At 47.0% G+C, this 19,278-nt stretch overlaps 1 protein-coding gene across 2 annotated transcripts in view; it reads right to left on the reverse strand.

The window, feature by feature from the left end:
• The window catches only part of LOC140429541 (kinesin-like protein KIF27), a 187,551-nt gene that overhangs the window by 74,858 nt on the left and 93,415 nt on the right, over positions 1-19,278 (reverse strand). For both annotated transcript variants that reach the window (XM_072516669.1, XM_072516670.1), the window contains 3 exons: positions 17,606-17,790; positions 13,519-13,652; positions 12,335-12,508 (listed from right to left, as the gene is read on the reverse strand). In XM_072516669.1, the coding sequence (XP_072372770.1) occupies positions 12,335-12,508; positions 13,519-13,652; positions 17,606-17,790 (493 nt within the window). The remainder of the gene's footprint in view (positions 1-12,334; positions 12,509-13,518; positions 13,653-17,605; positions 17,791-19,278) is intronic.

Here is a 19,278-nt window from a genome sequence, read left to right on the forward strand (position 1 = left end):
AACTGATCGGATTAGATTAAGGATGGGATGGGTCGGACAGGTTTTTCACTCGGGGCTGGACTCAGACTAGAGGGGTCGCGATCCTGATTAATAAGCGAGTGTCATTTGAAGCGGGAAGAATAGTTGCAGTACATAATGGTCAATGGAAAGCTGGAGGGGCTGCCGGTGGTACTCGTGAATGTGTCTGCGCAGAATTGGGATGATGTGGAGTTCATAAGGAGGATGTTGGGAAAGATCCCATACCTGGATTTGCATTAGCTGGTTATGGGAGGAACTTCAATCTCAGATCATGCCCCGCACAGGGTTGACCTACAGGTGAGCAAGGAGAGTAGCCAGCGCCCGCACTGGAGGTTGGACGTGGGGATGAGGAGGTGTGTGGGCAGCTGACAAAATGTCAGGATGGGTACCCCGTGGAGTTTTACAAAAAGTTCTCTGGGATGCTGGGGCCACTGCTGATGTGGACATTTAATGAGGCAAGGGAGAGAGGGGGGCTGCCTAGACCATGTGACAGGCCACTATCTCATTGCTCCTTAAGCGGGATAAGGACCCAGAGTTATGCGGGTCCTACAGACCGATCTCCCTACGAGATTTAGGTGCCAAATTGTCGGCTAAGATCTTGTCCTCAAGGATTGAGGTCTGCGTCCCGGACGTGATTGGGGAGGACCAGACGGGATTTGTTAAGGGGAGGCAATTGGCGGCCAACGTAAGAAGGCTGTTGAATGCTATCATGATGCCCCCAGAGGGTAGGGACGTAGAGGTAGTGGTCGCAATGGACGCAGAGAAGGCATTTAGGGGCTGGTTTAGCACAGGGCTAAAGAGCTGGCTTTTAAAGCAGACCAAGGCGGGCCAGCAGCACGGTTCAATTCCCGTACCAGCCTCCCCGAACAGGCGCCGGAATGTGGCGACTAGGGGCTTTTCACAGTAACTTCATTTGAAGCCTACTTGTGACAATAAGCGATTTTCATTTCATTTGACCGGGTGGAATGGGACTATCTGTGGGAGGTATTGGGGTGGTTTGGATTTGGACCGGGCTTCATTGACTGGGTCAGGCTGTTGTAGCAGGTGCCCGTGGCGTGTGTTCGGACAGGCTGACATTGGGCTATTTTAGGCTGCACCAGGGGACGAGGCAGGGATGCCCCGTCTACCCGCTGTTGTTCGCACTGGCCATAGAACCGCTGGCAATTGCGTTGAGAGCCTCAAAGGTCTGAAAGGGATTGGCCCGGGGTGGGGGGGTTGTAGAAAACAGAGTCTCGCTATACGCGGATGTTCTGCTCTTATATGTGTCAGACCCATTGGAAGGGATGGAATAAATTATGGGGATTCTGGGGGATTTTGGCCGGTTTTCAGGCTACAAATTGAACATGGGGAAAAGCGAGATGTTCGCGATCCAGGCAAGGGGGCAGAAGAGACGATTTGGGGAGCTGCCGTTTAGAGGGAGAGGGGGAAAGCTTTCGGTACCAGGCATCCAGGTGGCGCGGGAATGTGAACGGCTGCACAAGCTAAATCTGGCCCGACTAGTAGACCAAATGAAGGAGGATTTTCGGAGGTGGGACGTGCTCCCGTTGTCACTGGCTGGGAGGGTACAGACAGTGAAAATGACGGTTCTCCCGAGATTCCTGTTTGTGTTTCAGCGTCACCCCATCTTTATTCCTTGCCCCGTTTTTAAACAGGTCAACAAAGTGATCTCGGGCTTTGTATGGGCGGGTAAGACCCCGCGAGTTAAAAAGGGGATGTTGGAGTGCAGCCGGGGGGAGGGCGGGCTGGCGCTGCCAAACTTTAGTAATTATTACTGGGCGGTGAATATCGCCATGATTAGGAAGTGGATGGTGGGGGGGACGGTCAGTGTGGGAGTAAGTAGAGGCGGCATCTTGTAAGGGCACTAGTTTGGGGGCATTGGTAACGGCGCCTCTGCCGATCCCGCCGGCACGCTACTCCACCAGCCCTGCGGTGGTCGCGGCCCTGAGAGTCTGGGGCAATGGAGGAGACATGTGGGAGCAGGGGGAGCATCGGTCTGGTCCCCAATTTGTAATAATCGCTGGTTTGCCCCGGGGAGGTTAGATGGAGGGTTGGGGACCAAACCGATGCTCCCACTGCTCCAACGTACCTCCTCCACTGACCCCAGATCCCAAAGGCCGCCACCACCACGGGACTGGTGGAGTACCTCACCGGCGGGAACGGCAGAGGTGCCGTTATCAGCGCCCCCAAGCTGGTGCCCCTACACGAAGCTGCCTCCATCCGCTCCCAAACCGACCACCCCCACCACCCACTTCCTTATCAAAGCAATATTGGCCGCCCAGTAGTAATTACTGAAGTTTGGCAGGACAAGCCCCCCCCCCCTCCCCTCGATTCCTCTCGATCATCACCTTCTTCACCCATGGGGACTTACCCGCCCAGCCAAAGCCTAAATTGATTTTATTAATCCTCTTAAAAAAGGACCACGGGATGAAAATTGGGAGGCATTGGAATACAAATAAAAATCTCGGTAGGACCGTCATCTTAACCGTCTGCACCCTCCCAGCCAGCGACAGCGTTGCGCATCCCATCTCCGAAACTCGCCCCTCATCTGCTCGTCCAACCGGGACAAGTTCAACTTATGTAACCGGCCCCAGTCACGCGCCACTTGTATCCCACGGTACCTAAAACTGTCCCCCACTAACCTAAACAGTAGCTCCCCCAGCCGACCCTCCTGGCCTCTTGCCTGGGCTACAAACATCTCGCTCTTTGTCATGTTCAGTTTATATCCCAAAAACTGGCCAAATTCCCCCAAAGTCGCCATGATCTCACCCATCCCTGCCCCATGATCTGCTACATATAAAAGCAGGTCGTCCGCATACAGCGAGACCCTATGTTCCACCACCCCACCCCACCCCCCCGAACCAGCCCCTTCCAACACCTTGAAGCTCTCAGAGCAATTGCCAGCGGCTCTATAGCTAACGCAAACAGCAGTGGGGAGAGGGGGCATCCCTGTCTTGACCCCCCGGTGCAGTCTAAAATAGTCCGAAGTCGTCCTATTCATCCTTACACTAGCCCCCAGGGCCTGGTACAACAGCCTAAACCAGTCGATAAAGCCCCTACCGAACCCAAATCGTCCCAACACCTCCCATTGATAGCCCCACTCCACCCGGTCGAACGCCTTCTCCACATCCATGGCCAGCAACCTCAACCTCCTTACTCTCTGGGGGCATCATAATCACGTTGAGCAGCCTTCGTATATTGGCCACTAACTGCCTGCCCTTGACAAACCCGGTTTGATCCTCCATAATCACACCCGGCATACAATCTTCAATCCTGGAGGCCAAAACTTTGGCCAGCAGCTTGGCGTCCACATTAAGCAGTGAGATCGGCCTATAAGACCCGCCTAGCTCCGGGTTCTTGTCCCGCTTCAATATTAACGAAATAGGGGCCTGTGACATCGTCGGGGGCAGCACCCCTCTATCCCTCACCTCATTGAAAACCTTGACCAACAACGGCCCTAATATCCCCGAGAATTTCTTGTAGAATTCCACCGAATACCTGTCCGGCCCTTGGCTTTACCTGACTGCATTGCCTTCAAACCCTCAGCTATTTCTTCGGCCCTGATTGGGGCCCCCAGCCCATCCACCAGCTCCCTGCCCACCCTTGGGAAGGTCAGTCCATCCAAAAAGCACCTCATCCCCTCGGGCCCCATGGGGGGTTCCGAGCGATAGAGTCTGCCGTAAAAGTCCCCGAGCGCCTTGTTTCGCCCAGCCGAGTCCCCTACCAGATTCTCATTCCCACCGACCACCTTTTCTATTTCCCTGGCCGCCTCCCTCTTCCTAAGCTGCTGTGCCAGAATTCTGCTGGCCTTCTCCCCATGTTCATAAAACGCCCCATCGCCTTTATAAGCTGCTCCACTGCCTTGCCTGTGGACAACACCCCGAACTCAGCCTGCAGCCTCCGACGTTCCCTTAACAGCTCCACCCCCGGGGTCGCCACAGACCTCCTATCTATCTGTAGGATCTCCTGAACCAGTCGGTCCGTCTCTGCCCTATCCATCCTGTCCCTATGAGCCCGGATCAAAATCAGCTCCCCTCTCACCATTGCTTTCAGCGCCTCCCAGACCACCGCTGCTGAGACTTCCCCCGTGTCGTTGACCTGCAGGTAGTTCTGGATGCACATCCTCACCCTCTCACACACCGCCTCGCCCGCCAACAAGCCCACATCCAATCTCCATTGCGGGCGCTGGAAGCTCTCCTCACTAACCTGCAGTTCCACCAAATGTGGGGCATACATGATCCGAAATAGTGATGGCCGAGTGCCCCTGAGAGTTTGGCTCAAGATGGAATAGAATTTTATGGGAAAATAAAATGTTAGATAGAGCTTTGTGTGCTGGAATGTCAAGACAGGCTTTTGTAGCAAGCTGTAATCACTTCTGCTTTCGCACCAGACAAATTGCAGTAACGGCCTTGGGAATGGATGTATTAACTTTAAAGATAACTATAGCGAAGACTGAAAGCCAGGGGGCTGTTCTCAGAAATGAAACAGTGTCAAAATGTATATAAACTGCTGTTGGATGTATTAACTTCGGCTTGCTGTTGTAACCCTCCGAGATACAGTGGTTTAGCTCCGGCCGAGAATAAACATATGTTAACGAAACTCGGTGTTCGATTGATCATTTCATCCGGACTGAAGGGAAACAAAAATTCACATTTGGTAGCAGAGGATGGTTCTCAACGAGCCTCGCCAGGAGCAGTCGGTGTAACTGACAGATCGTGTCCGGAGGCGAAGGAGGGATCGGGCCCCCAAATGTGAGTACCCTTGTTACCACTTTGGTTTCCCCCTCCGCTGTACCGAGCGCGACCTAGTCCTACCGTCTGTTTCTGGAGAGACTCTTACGAGATCAGGTCAGTCCGGCGAACCCATTACAGTCCGGGTTAGAGGCCCGAGACAGGGTTAGAGGCCCGTAAGATGTTAGAGCCCTCTTCGAATCAGGGTTAGAGGCCCGTAAGAGGTTAGAGTCCTCTTCGAATCAGGGTTAGAGGCCCGTAAGAGGTTGGAGCCCTCTTCGAATCAGGGTTAGAGGCCCGTAAGAGGTTAGAGTCCTCTTCGAATTAGGGTTAAAGGCCCGTGCGCGAGCGTTAGAGGCCCTCGGCCGAAGAAAGGTGCTTGGCCATTGATGATCCTTCTGGTTGCTTGATAGCTTTGCGATAAAAGGTTGCCCTTAAAACAAGTGATTGTTTCAACCAGTGTCTTGACTTGTTCGACACTCCGGGTTGACTATTGGCGACAGCGGAGAATGGATAACTCCGTCCAAATTATAGTACTTCCCATCAGGTGCGGATGACGCCTTAAACTCCACAATAAACAGGGTTTCACCGTTGCGTACCCTGTCGGAATACTCAAACAATTGCCTAAGCCTCCTGATTGGGTAACGGGGCAGGATAACCCCGTTTAAATTCTTGATTGAATAAGCGATTTAGGATCGCCATCAAAATTAAGTAGGTAACCACAAGGATCATCCGAGGATAGGAGACAATGGGTAATACTCTGGATAGCACCTCTGATAGTGGAAGCGCGCTTCAGACTCTTTGCGAACAGTATCCGGAACATTCTAAGCAGCTGCGGGGGCAGTCGTCGGGGGAATTGCATAAGAATTTGGGAAAGGGGAAATGGCCCCTGGGAGGATCAAAAGATTTGCCCACGGTTATGGAGGCACAGCAGATTATTTGGCGACATAACCGTAGCTCCACGGCTAAGAAATTGATTGAGTTATGGCGGGAGTACTGCCAAAAATTAAAAGATACATCTTTATTGGCTAGTTGGCAGGCTAACGCTTTAAAGTTGGGTATTGAATTAACAGAAGGGGGAATGGTTAAGACTGCGGAGGTTTTGAGAAAGGAATGTGCCCACCATAGAAAAAGACCCAAGTCTGTAAAAAAAAAAAACATTTCTAAATCGGGACCATGCGGACAAATGGCCGGCCTTGCCTTGACCGAGGGAGACGATGAGGATGACCCTGAAAATTGGCAATATAGGGGACGACCGACCGTTACACCGCCACTACGACCGCCTCCACCTTACATTCAAGCCCTTTATCCACCGCTCCCACTGCCACTACCACCACCTCCGCCGTCGCAAGGAGGTCCGGCGACTCGCACTCATTCTAAAACCCGTGCTAATCAATTCCCACAGATGAATCAAGAGTTAGTCCCGGGAAAAGAGGGGGCACCAGAGGTGGATTTCCCTGATTACCCAGACGATTATCAGCCGCAGTGCCAGTTCCCCGTCCGGCAAGTTCCCAATATAGCATACAACCCTGCCAACCCCCCGGGGCCCAACAACCAGGCATTTAAAAATAATTATTATAATTAATAAATTAATCAAATTTGATACTACTGATTCAGTATTAATAAATTATACAATATATTAATAATACAGTCAAACAGTTGATTGATCAGTAACATTTTCAATAATAGTATTTCAGCTCAAATTCATCGATTAGGGGTACAGTTGGGTTAGTTGGTTAAAACCCAAGTCCCTCCCTCGTCAGCAGAGTAACACCCCCGCCCCCAGCAACACCACCTTGTAACCTAACGCTTGCCATATATTGAACATATACACCCCCCCCCACTGTGCTTTCGTAGGCTAGCTCACCCAGCTAGCCTGGTGACACTCGCCTCCGGTGCCAAGAGGTCTCCCACCTATTGTTCCCTACTCCCATCCCCTCCCCTCCCCACTGCCCATCGAAACCGCTTCCCTCCTCAAACCGAGACCGGACAATCTCCCAATTACCATAGGAGACAACCCAAAACGAAAACCCCCCGAAGAACAAATCAAAGTAATAAAAAAATTAAAAGCCCCCACCAGCCATCCCCACCAAAATACCGAAAACCCATAGAAACCGAATAACTTTTACTTCCCCATCTTCACCCAAACTTAAAAGCAGAAGAAAAACGACAATCAAAACGTATAAACATCACTCAGAAAAGTTACAACTTAAAACAAAAAGGTGGGAGGTTCACCTGAGACCTGTTAAATTACGGGCGGGTTGGGGCAGTTGGGTAGGAGGCAGGAAAGACACGCAGAGCATTTTATGCCCCCACCCCATACTCACACAACCTGAAGGGTGTAGGATACCGTACGTTCTGCCACAAGACACATAACAAGATATTAGGTCAGGTGTCCAGGCATACAACTAAAGACTGAACTCCTAAACTGTAATACCAAAATGTTATCAATCTAAAATAAGAATTTAATTTCTAATCACGTATATTTCAACTTTTACTACTTAACAATAAAACACCCTGTTAAATGGTCTTGATTCTCAAATAAATCTCTTCAATTTTACCATTAACAAATCTGATTGATACTTGTTCTGCAAAAGTTTGTCCTTTTAAATGTCAATCACTTTAGGAACTGTGATGACCTAGATTAAATTATGGGATGAAATACATACATCGGGCTAAATTTAATGCCTTCTCTCAAGGCATGTTTGAAGGTGGCGAGGGCATTTAATTAGGCAGGGTGGTGCTGGGTGGGGATTGCGCCACCTTCCTGGCTCAACCCCGATTAAGTCTGGGGCAGGTAGGTATATGGATGGCCTTCCACACAAATGCCAATTGAGACCCTTAAATGCACAATTAATGTCCATGTAAAGGCCTCATTCCTCTGCTGCTGGTACTCAACCAGCAGTGTATGGAACAGTCTCCAAGTGGAAGACAATGTCATGCTGGTTTGCACACTCCCAGTAGGGGACAGCAGGGCAGGGTCACTCATTCAAAGACACTCGGTGCCTGATCAAGGGACCTGGCATCAGGAAGTGGCTTGCCAAGTGACATCTCCTTACTGTTTCTTCTTATTCCCCTATACTGTTCCTCTCTCCACAAATCTCACACTAACCTCAGTCACCTGTGCCCTGAGACATTCCTGAACTCCCTCAATGGCGATGCCTGCAGTGGCGAGCTGCTGGCTTCCAGCTGCTCTCGAGTCATGGGATTTCCACTCCAGGCTCCTTGATCCTGGGGAAGGCCCATGGCTGGCACTTCATACAGGCCGTTCCAAAATTGGTGATGCGGACTCATGCCAGCTTTCCAGCTGACCGATACCTCCATTGCCTGGATTAAATTCCATTCATCTGAGGCCATTTCATGCTAAAACCTTTTAGCATTATTTTTAAACAAAAAAACAACTCAACACATTCACCAAAATGATATATTCTGCAGTCTCCCAATACACTTTATGAAACATTTTTCCGACTAAGTGGCAATTTAATGTGGTCAATCCACCTACCCTGCACATCTTTGGGTTGTGGTGGCGAGGTCCACACAGACATGGGGAGAATGTGCAATCTCCACATGGACAGTGACCCAGGGCCGGGATCAAATCGGAGCCCTCGGCGCAGTGAGGCAGCAGTGCTAATCACCGCGGTGTCCCATTAATACACTATTTTTGTGCAGTGATTGACTCAGGTCAGACAGTTTGTGAGGAATGCTTCCTTTTGGTTTTACATAGCATTGGAATCATTGAATCCCTACAGTGCAGGAGGAGGTTGTTCAGCCCATCGATTCTGCACCAACCGTCCGAAAGGGCACTCAACCTTGATCCACTCCTCCGCCCACCCCGCAACCCAACCTGCTCATGTCTGGATAATAAGGGGCAATTTAGCATAGCCAAACCACCTAACACATCTTTGGACTGTGGGAGGAAACCGGAGCACCCGGAGGAAATCCACGCAGACACAGGGAGAACTCTACACAGACAGTCACCCAAGGCTGGAATTGAACCCGGGTCCCTGGAGCTGTGAGGCAGCAGTGCTAACCACTGCGCCACCTGCTGCCCCAACAGTTGGCAGTTTTAGTTTCCCCAGAGTTCAGCTACTCTGCATTTTGAAGACATTTAAGACATTTTATTGAGCACACTTTTACAATGGAATATTGAGGATGAAATATCCCTGGAATCCATGAAATCTCTCCAGTTCAGCAGGCAGCCTTTTGACCCATTGAGCCTGCACTGATCCTCTAAAAGAGCACTCTACCTAAGCCCACTCCCCTGCCCTAATTCCATGACCCTGTGCATTGATCATGGCCAATCCACCTAAACTACACCTCTTTGGGCCGTGGGAAGAAACCAGAGCACCTTGAGGAAACGCAAGCAGGCACGGGAAGAACGTGTAAACTCCACACAGTCACCCAAGGCCGGAATCAAACCCGGGTCCTTGGCGCTGTGCGGCAGCAGTGTTATCCAATGTGCCACCAAGCCGAATGAGAACTATAAGTAGATATTTAATTAAGTGGAAACAATAATGATCACATCCAAAATACAAATAACTTCATTTTTTTTATTCCTAACGAGGTAACAAGGACTGTGAATGTTGTTTGCATGGTTTTAGCAAGGCTTTTGACAAGGCCCCACATGGTAGATTAATCAGAAAAGTAAGAGCCTAAGGAATCCAAGAACAATTGGCAAGTTGTGGCAGAAACTAAAGGACAATGGTTAATTGCTGTTTTGTGACAGGAAGGCTGATCCTAACAAGATTCCACAAAACTCAATAGTTTTTTTGTGACATATGTCTATGAACTAGACTTAAACGTGCGGGTATAATTAAGAAGGCTGCAGATGATACAAAAATTGGTAGTGTAGTTGATTATAAGGAAGAAAACAGTAGACTGCAGGGAGATAACAAGGAGTGCAGAAAATGGAAAATGGCCCCTGTGAATGCAGATTGCTAGATTTAGCAGGTAAGTAAAAGTGTTCAAGACGGCATATGGGATATTTTGCTTTATTGCCCAAGATCTAAAATATAAGAGCATGGGATTATGCCAGAATTGTTAGCACGGTAGCATTGTGGTTAGCACAGTTGCTTCACAGCTCCAGGGTCCCTGGTTCGATTCCCGGCTTGGGTCACTGTCTCTGTGGGGTCTGCACGTTCTCCCAGTGTGTGTGTGGGTTTCCTCCGGGTGCTCCGGTTTCCTCCAACGGTCCAAAGATGTGCAGGTTAGCTGGATTGGCAATTCTGGATTGCCCTTAGTGTCCAAAAAAAAGGTTAGGTGGGGTTACTGGGTTACAGGGAGAAAGGGGGATAGGGTGGAGGCGTGGGGCTTAAGTAGGATGCTCTTTCCAAGGGCCGGTGCAGACTCGATGGGCTGAATGGCCTCCTTCTGCACTGTAAATTCTATGATTCTAGTCACCTCAAGTCAGGAGGATGTGATCACACTGGAGAGATTTCAGAGGAAATTTGTGAGGATGTTGCCCGTAATGGAGAATTTTAGCTCTGAGGAAAGATCATTGGAATCAATCTAGGGCCAACAAACCATGGAAACCAAATGTGCAATGTGCTCCCCATGTACTGTAACTCAATTTCCTCTAATTTTCTCACTTTGTCTCTTCTGAAATTGGTGATTCATGTTGAAATACATTTCAAGCAAATAGTAACTCTCTCAGAATGCATTTAAGTGGCTAAGTTTCCAATCTGCATCTAGGCAGGGAATGGTTTTGAGCATTAGAGGTCACAGCTGACACTCGAGTTTGGAAGAATGAGAGGTGATCTCAATGACATGTTACAGATTCTGTAGGGGCTTGACAGGGTAGATATTGACAAGTTGTTTCCTAGAAAGTCCAGGGTCTCTGTCTGAGTGCTACTTCCGCACCTGGTCTTTCTAGGAAGCTTATCAGAACAAAAAAATAACCTCTTTAAAAAACTGTGGTTAGAAACAACACCTGCTCAAAAGAAGAAGCACTTCAGAGTCAATAGACTGTGAAAAGCTATAGAAACAAAGCTAACTCTCCTTTACAATAGCCTGGACCTGTCAAACAAGAAGCCTGTAAAAGGTAATGGACTGTGAAATTGAATGTAAACAATGCAGTTCAAAACTTTTAGGCTTCTCAGCATGCCCAGAGGCTTGAAAAAGTTAAAGGAGAATAAAACTGACTGTGAAAAAACACTTCAAAAAGGTTCCAACACGAGAGGCTACAGTGGGAAGACTTTCATCAAAGGATTCCAACACATCAAAGCGAAAACTTTTACCTTCATCTGACAAATCTTTGAATTTGGCATGCTGGGAGAGACAAAGGGTTCAAACACATCAGGGAAATACTTTTAACTACAACTTGACACGTTGAAAGACAGTTTAATGATTTTCAAAGTCACATAGGAAAGACCTGCCACAGGACTCCCACCCCAGGAAAAAGCCCCGACCTAAGCCCTTCTAGCTCAACCCAAGTCCCCCCGACCCCCACCTCCCTTGAAGGAGCTCTGTCAGCACCCTGGAGGCAAGTGAGAGAGGGTAGTCACCCCTACCCCATAAGAGTCGATGGGGCTATGTTGGCACTGCCAGGGAGTGAGACCTGAGGGGAGGCAGGACTATGGCATGTGGGTGGGGGAGGGGCATTTGGCAAGCCCATAATGGAGTGTCGCTCACTTTGGGGGGGGGGGGGGGAAAGAGAGGCTGCAGTGTTATTTTGAGATCCTATCTCAGAGGTGTGAGACCGGTCAATGAGTTTAGGCCTCGGCTCTCTCAAGGCCAGGGCAAAACACGCCCCTTTCCAAAAAATTTCAAGTGCCATTCAATCCTCCCTCAGCAGCGCAGTCAACACCAGTACGAAACACACTGGTTTTTGCACTGGCAGTACCACAATATACTTCAAGTTGAATGAAACTTGGATAATTTGTATTAATCACTGTAGCAGTGTTCACTAATAGTCATTGAACATAAATGATCTGCTGAATCACTAGCTGCTCAAATTACAAATTGTATTGTCTGAGCTAATATAATTATATTAGATATGAACTGTTGATATTCTTTTTTAAATTAGAATCCTTCGCCAAAATCCTACACAGGTAAGAATCCTGTGGTCTTGCTATCAGTTTGCACAGAAATTATATACTTCCTGATGATGGGTAAATGGACATCAAATTTAGAACTTAGTTTTCAATCCGATGGGCTGCTGCAATCTTGTTCCAGATTGTCAGAACACCCATCGCCTATATCAGAAATGAATTTGATACTTTGAAGATCAAGAGAACATAGAAGCCTATATGCTCCAACATTGTGTGGTTAAAGTTACCTGAGCACCTAAAGGCTTCTAAAGCTATCGTGTGAGCCCTTTATATTGTATTGAAGAGCAATGCAGCTCCCATGGCTCACACAAACCTACAGAGAGAAAATCTGTAAGTGCTCTTTGATTCACCCTTTGGATGTTGAGACTGATTCTAATAAAAGTAGAGGATTAAAAAAAAGACAATTACTTATTAGTTAGTTTAGCAACACATTGGGGAATATAAACAGATACTTTTGGCTATTTCTAGTTATTTTTTACATTAAGGCAAATTAATTGGTGTTTTGACAACCTATACTCAGCATATTTTAACATTTCTAACCTGTTTTAACCAGTTCTTTGATGAGTTCCTCCTTCATACGAATGTTGATGGCGAGCTCCCTTATCTTCTGCTTGGAATGAGCCACATCCATGTCTGCAGTCTTCAATTTTTTCATGTTTAATACTTGGCTCTGACGCAAGCGGTCAGCCTCAGAGGAGGAATTACGTTGTGTAGCTACACAATTAAATAAAAAGGGAGAAAATACATTTTACAATAAATTATACCACACACTTGGATAGAACTAGCAGAGTTAGGTCAATGGTATGTGCACATGAAGGTGTAGTGACAGCATCTTCCTGCAACTGAACTGCACGGAGGATGGTACTTCTGTGAACAAAAGAAAATCTGAGAAAGAATCCAAATGCATTGCCTTTGCATAGCTCATTGTGGACAACTGAACTACAACACTGGCATAAAAATAGGAATATGTTGTTTTGATTATAGTTTCCAAAACACAGAAATTAGTTGGCAATTCAGTCCCTTGTGTCTATCCCAACATTCAGTTAGATCATGGATGAACTTTTTTTGACAGCTATAATCTTAGATGCCCTGATTTAATAAAACTCTGTCAATCTCAGTCTTGAAAATTTCAATTGTCAAAACATCCAAAGCTGGGATGGTGAGGGGGGCGAATTCCAGATTTTCTCTACCATTTTTGTGAAAAAGTGCTTTCAGATTTGATTCCTCAAAGGCATAGCCCTCATTTTAGGATCTACCACAGTTTTGCCCATTCATTTCATTTGTAGATGTCCTTTAGTTACTTCTTGCTCCCGTCAACATAACGTACTGGGGTTCCTAACTTACTGCCATCCACAACTTCAATATACAATTCTCTGTTCCTTCACGCAAGTCATTGATACAATGAAAAACTGACTACAGACCCTGGAGGAATTTAACTTGTCACATCCTGTCAATCAGCGTACATTCTCATTACCCCACTCTCTGTTTGCTTGTCCTTGTGATCAGGGTAATGAAATGAAGAAAATCTAAAGCAATAAAATAATTTTAAAATGAGCAAATTTAAAAATGAACAAAAATTACTGTTATGGCACCTAACCCATCATACCCCTGATTAGAATGTTTAATGTTCTCCAGTTGGGAAACTGTTCCGACCCTCACCTGGATTGAAGAAAAGTTCTAGTTATTTAGGGCAATAATTACTCTCAAACTATGTATGCATATACCTTTCTCTGACTCCAATTCTGTTTTGTTGTCACCTTGTCCTGGATTGTCCATATGGAAGAATTTGTTTTTGAAAAACCTTGTGTCATTAATCACAGGAGCTTGTTTCTGAGTCCATGTCTGATTTATTGAATGCCTAACATAGCAGAAAATAGCTTACAATTATTATAGGCATCTACCACAAGCAAATCACATAAACATTTTGATACATGAGCTATACATAAATAATCAGATACACTGAACACCAGGCTTGAGTTATTGTAGGATACCAAAAGAGCATGTGTCTTATCTTTAGTGGCCCTTGAATGCCAATTCTAGTAAATTGTTGGTTGTCAATAAAGGACTTCTGCGATTTGAAAAATATTTCATTGCCTGGATTACAATTCATTTCTTACTTAATTGGTATTATTTTAACAGCTATACTGTGAACACACAGGGTGGCATTCTCCCATTTAGAGACTAAGTGGCTAGTGGCTCCGGCAGCAGCTTTCCCACTGACAAGATTCTGCGCTTGGAACCTCATCAATTATGCACAGGCGAGTTCCCCTCCGAGTCACCTGGTAGACCAGCAGCGGATTTGTGTACTCGCCATCCTCTGGCGGGTTCGATGGTCCCGGCACCATATTCAAATACCAACCCAGCACACTCCTATCACTCTTCTCCAGCACACCTGTCTTTACCAGACCGTGCAGGATGTTAGCAACCCAGAGTGAAAAGGCTAGCAGCCTCAAGAATGCAGTCTGTTTCTCGATTCAACCATCATTTCACCGAGCCCATCACATCCAAGGTGCCTATGCCCCACTTGGACCTCTACCCACGCATCTGGAGTTTTTGTGCATTTCCTTCCAGTAAACAGTGTGGTATCCGCCAAACTGTTGGCCAAAATGTTGTCCTCCAGGACTGAAGACTGTGTTCCGGACGTGATTGAAGAGGACCAGACAAGGTTTGTTAAGGGAAGGCAGTTGGTGTCCAATGTAAGAAGGTTGCTAAATGCGATCATGCTGCCCCCAGAAGGTAGGGAGGTGGAGAAAGTGGCCACAATGGACGCAGAGAAGGCTTTTGATCGGGTAGAATGGGAATATCTGTGGGAGGTACTGGAACGGTTCGGATTTGGGCGGGGCTTTATTGACTGGGTCAGGTTGCTGTATCAGGCTCCTGTGGCAAGTGTACGGACGAATAGGACGACATCGGACTATTTTAGGCTACACCGGGCGACGAGACAGGGGTGCCCCCTCTCCCCACTATTGTTCGTGCTGGCTATAGAGCCGCTGGCAATTGCGCTGAGAGCCTTAAGGGGCTGGAAGGGATTGGTCCGAGAGGGAGTGGAACACAAACTTTACGCAGACGACTTGCTCCTGTATGTATCGGACCCAGCAGAAAGGATGGAAGAAATCATGAGGATTCTGGGGGAATTTGGCCGATTTTCGGGGTACAAACTAAATATGGGGAAAAGTGAGATGTTTGCGATCCAGGCAAGGGGACAGGAGAGATGACTGAGGGAACTGCCGTTTAGAGTGGTAGGGGGAAGTTTTAGGTATCTAGGCATCAAAGTGACGCAGGAATGGGAATGGTTGCGCAAACTTAATCTGGCCCATCTGGTGGACCAAATGAAGGATGATTTTCAGAGGTGGAACGCATTCCCGTTGTCACCAGCTGGGAAGGTCCAGACGGTGAAGATGACGGTCCTTCCGAGATTCCTGTGTGTGTTCCAGTGTCTCCCCATCTGTATACCGCAGACCTTTTTTAAACGGGTTAACAAAGTTATCACGGGCTTTGTATGGGCGGGCAAGACCCCGCGAGTAAAAAAGGGGATGATTGAGCGGAGTGGGGGAGAGGGCGGGCTGGCACTGCCAAATTTCAATAACTATTATTGGGCGGCGAATATAGCCATGATCAGGAAGTGGGTGGTGGGGGGAGGATCGGCATGGGAGCGTATGGAGGCAGCATCATGTAAGGGCACCAGTTTGGGGGCGTTGATAATGGCACCTCTGCCGTTCCTGTCGGCGCGGTACTCCACCAGCCCTGTGATGGTGGCAGCCCTGAGAGTCTGGGATCAATGGAGGAAGCACATGGGAGCGGAGGGAGCATCGGTCTGGTCTCCAATCTGTAATAACCATCGGTGTGCCCCGGGAAGGATGGACAGGGGGTTTCAGAGATGGGAGAAGGCAGGAACTGAGATGGGGTTTATAGAAGGGAGCTTTCCGAGCTTGAGGGAGCTGGAGGAGAAATTTGGATTGGCGAGGGGAAACAAATTTAGGTATCTGCAGGTGCGGACTTCCTACGTAGACAGGTCTCAACCTTCCCGCTCCTACCACCAGCGAACCATGTCCACATTTTTTGGACATGTCCAAAGCTCAGAGGATTCTGGCAGGGGTTTGCAGACGTCATGTCCACGGTATTAAAAACAAGTATGATACAGAGTCCGGAGGTGGCGATTTTCAGGGTGTCAGAAGATCCGGGAATCCAGGAGAAGAAAGAGGCAGACGCTATGGCCTTTGCTTCCCTGGTGGCCCAGAGGCGGATATTATTAGCTTGGAGGGACTCAAAGCCCCCAAAGTCGGAGGCCTGGCTATCTGACATGGCTAGCTTTCTCTGCTTGGAGAAAATCAAGTTCGCCTTGAGAGGGTCACTATTAGGGTTCGCCCAGAGGTGGCATCGTTCGTCGACTTCTTTGCAGAAAATTAAATGTCAGCAGAAGGGGGGAGGGGTTAGTTTAGATTAGAGTAGGGGGTTAATAAAAGGTGGGACCTGTAAGGGAGGAAGCAGGCTTTTTGCACAATGTTTATAGACTTATGCATGTTGTTTATTTTGTCGTTGTTGTAAAACCAAAAATATCTCAATAAAATGTTTTTTTTTTTTTAAATGTGGTGTCCCTTTGACCCCCTTGTTATTGAGCTTTTGCAGCCTTGTCGGGGGTCCAACTTCCCTCCCCTCAGCCTTCCCCTGTTAGTCTTCTTCATCCACCCTTTTGCCCCTCTGCTTGCCCTCGCGCTGCCTCCCCACCTCCTTGCAACAGCATCCTTCCACATTGCCCCCCCTCATCTTCGTCAGATCATATCCACCCCTTGTACTCCAACTTTGGACCTTTGTAGCGGTGGCTGCACGAGTCCCTTACCACAGTCCTGTGAAGACATTGGTGTGTAGCACCAGGGGGAAGAAGACCCCTGTGCTCCTCAGCCCCAGGAACACGGCGCTGAATTTATGCAGCGGATTACCGACTCGTTGGCTCATGCTAGATTCTCCCCTCCCACCAAACCCACTGTGGACAGGATGGGAGAATTCTGCCCACAGATATATTGAAATCTATATTTATTAAATTTTTTGATGACAAGGTCAATGGAAGAAAGATAGTAAGGAATCTACTTTTTGATTTACATCTGATTCAAATATTTCTCTCGATGTCTATTCTGAAGTTGTCACTAAACCGGTTGCCCATTTTCTCATCTCCTAGTAATAATTACCACTTCTCTCACCAAACTAAAAGTAGATCTACTGTTACACTCAAGAATGATGTTCAGCATCTTGTCACAATGTTCTAGATTGTTATCTGGAGGAATTATTTTTTTATAAATTTTGAGTACCCAATTACTTTTTTTCCCAATTAAGGGGCAATTTAGTGTGGCCAATCCATCTACCCTACATATCTTTGGACTGTGGGGGTGAAACCTATGCAGACACTGGGAGAATGTGCAAACTCCACACAGACAGTGACCCAGGGCCGGGATCGAACCCGGATCCTCGGCAGTCGTGCTAATCACTGCGCTACCGTGCTGCCCTATCTGGAGGAATAATAACACAGAATTCAAATGTGCAATTTAAACCACATTTTGTCAAAAGGTGATATCTACCAAATTTTCCAAGATTGAAATAAATCTACACTATTAAAGTGGAATAAAATTTGGTGTTTCATATTTGCAGACACCAAAAGATGAGTTTTCTAATTAATAACTTTGAGCGGGAGCATGTGCTCACATTCCTCTAGCTTTTTCTGCTGCCAATAGTTTAACCAGACTCTTAGTCAAACTAAAACCATGCACAAGGATGTTGGAACTTCTTAATTTAGAAGTTAATAGCTCATATTTTTCCTACCTGGAAGCCATTGCTTTGGTATTTTCTTTCTTCGTTTCTTCTTCTTCAGCATCATCACTATCATCCGTTAATTTATGACGAAGAACCTCATCATGCTCTTCAAGATGTCCCACTAACATCTGACTGCGTGTTCGAAAGCCTGCCACCACCCTATCAAGAGCGTAAGAAGGGGGACTTGTGTGCACCTGATCAGCAAGAGCAAGTATTACGTATCTTTACAGATTCTGATGTCTCATTATATTGCAGATCCTACTGCCAGAGTTAACACATAGAGTTATCTATGTGACAGTCCTTAGTGGAAGGCTTATTATTGTACAATTGGTGCACAGGTTGGTGTTAATGAAAAGACAACACTATACGAAAATGGAATTTTTTAAAAATGCTAATCATTACGGCCATATACCTTAATGAAAGTGAGTTTTATCTAATAAATTCACCTCAACTCAAACTTTTAAGCTGGCAAGATGCATACTGATTATACAGAATAATTGCATCATCTCACTAAAACTTGTAAAAGTACCAGTATTGGACCCGTGGACATGGATTTGAGGGGATAAATTCAACATCTTCATGCCCAATCATGAACATTACAGACAGCTGCTAAATTTACCAGGGCCTTTTTTTAAGTGGCATAGTCATATGAGGTTTTAGCACCCATTTCATGACCCATTTGTGAAATTTGTTAAGACTGGTGCATCATGTGCTACAAATGCTCATAGTGGTTTTTAGTATTCTGGAGTAGCCTCATCAGCAGTTCTTCCACTGATTGCAGATGGTGAAAAGAAAAATCAGTAAATTTAAAATAAAACTTACCTTGTATTATGTAGAACCAGGGAGAAGAAGCTCTTATCCTGATCCCAAAGTACTACCATTACCGGTCTGCAATCAGACCACCTCCCTTCCTCCTCTTCAACCTATTCCTCAGGACTTACCTGCCACCAAGTCAACCAGCTAATATTCTATTGGCCTCAAATACCCTTGTTCAGGTATGTGTTGGAATTGAGAATCCCATTCATTCTGCACCCAAACGTTAAGCCCACAGGATGTACTTTAAAAAAAAATATATTTTTTTTTATTCTCCTTTTTCACATTTTCTCCCAAATTTACACTCACCAACAATAAACAATAATCAGTAACAAATATGTCAATTCCCATATCAATAACAACGACCCCATCCTCCCACCAAACCCCAAACATTAGCCCGCATGTTCACACAAACAAATGACAAAAAGGAATTAGGGATCACCCATAGTCGCCATTAACACACACAGCCCCCCTCCCCCCAACCCTCCCACCCGCCCGCCCCAACTAATGTTCAATGTTATCCAGTTCTTGAAAGTGCACAATGAATAATGCCCGTGAATTGTAGAACCCCTCCATCCTTCCCCTCAGTTCAAACTTAACCTTCTCAAGAGTCAAGAATTCCAATAGGTCCCCCGCCACGCCAGGGCACAGGGTGGAGAGGCTGCTCTCCAACCTATCAGGATCCGCCTTCGGGCGATCAACGAGGCGAAGACTACAACATCTGCCTCCGTACCCATTTCCAACCCTGGCTGGTCCGACACCCCGAATATGGCCTCCCGAGTCCAGTTTCACATGCACCACTTTAGAAATTACCCTAAAAAAACTCCTTCCAGTAATCCTCTAGCTTTGGACAGGACCAAAACGTATGA

Source organism: Scyliorhinus torazame, chromosome 9, assembly GCF_047496885.1.
Source record: "Scyliorhinus torazame isolate Kashiwa2021f chromosome 9, sScyTor2.1, whole genome shotgun sequence".
In the NCBI taxonomy this organism is placed as follows: domain Eukaryota; kingdom Metazoa; phylum Chordata; class Chondrichthyes; order Carcharhiniformes; family Scyliorhinidae; genus Scyliorhinus; species Scyliorhinus torazame.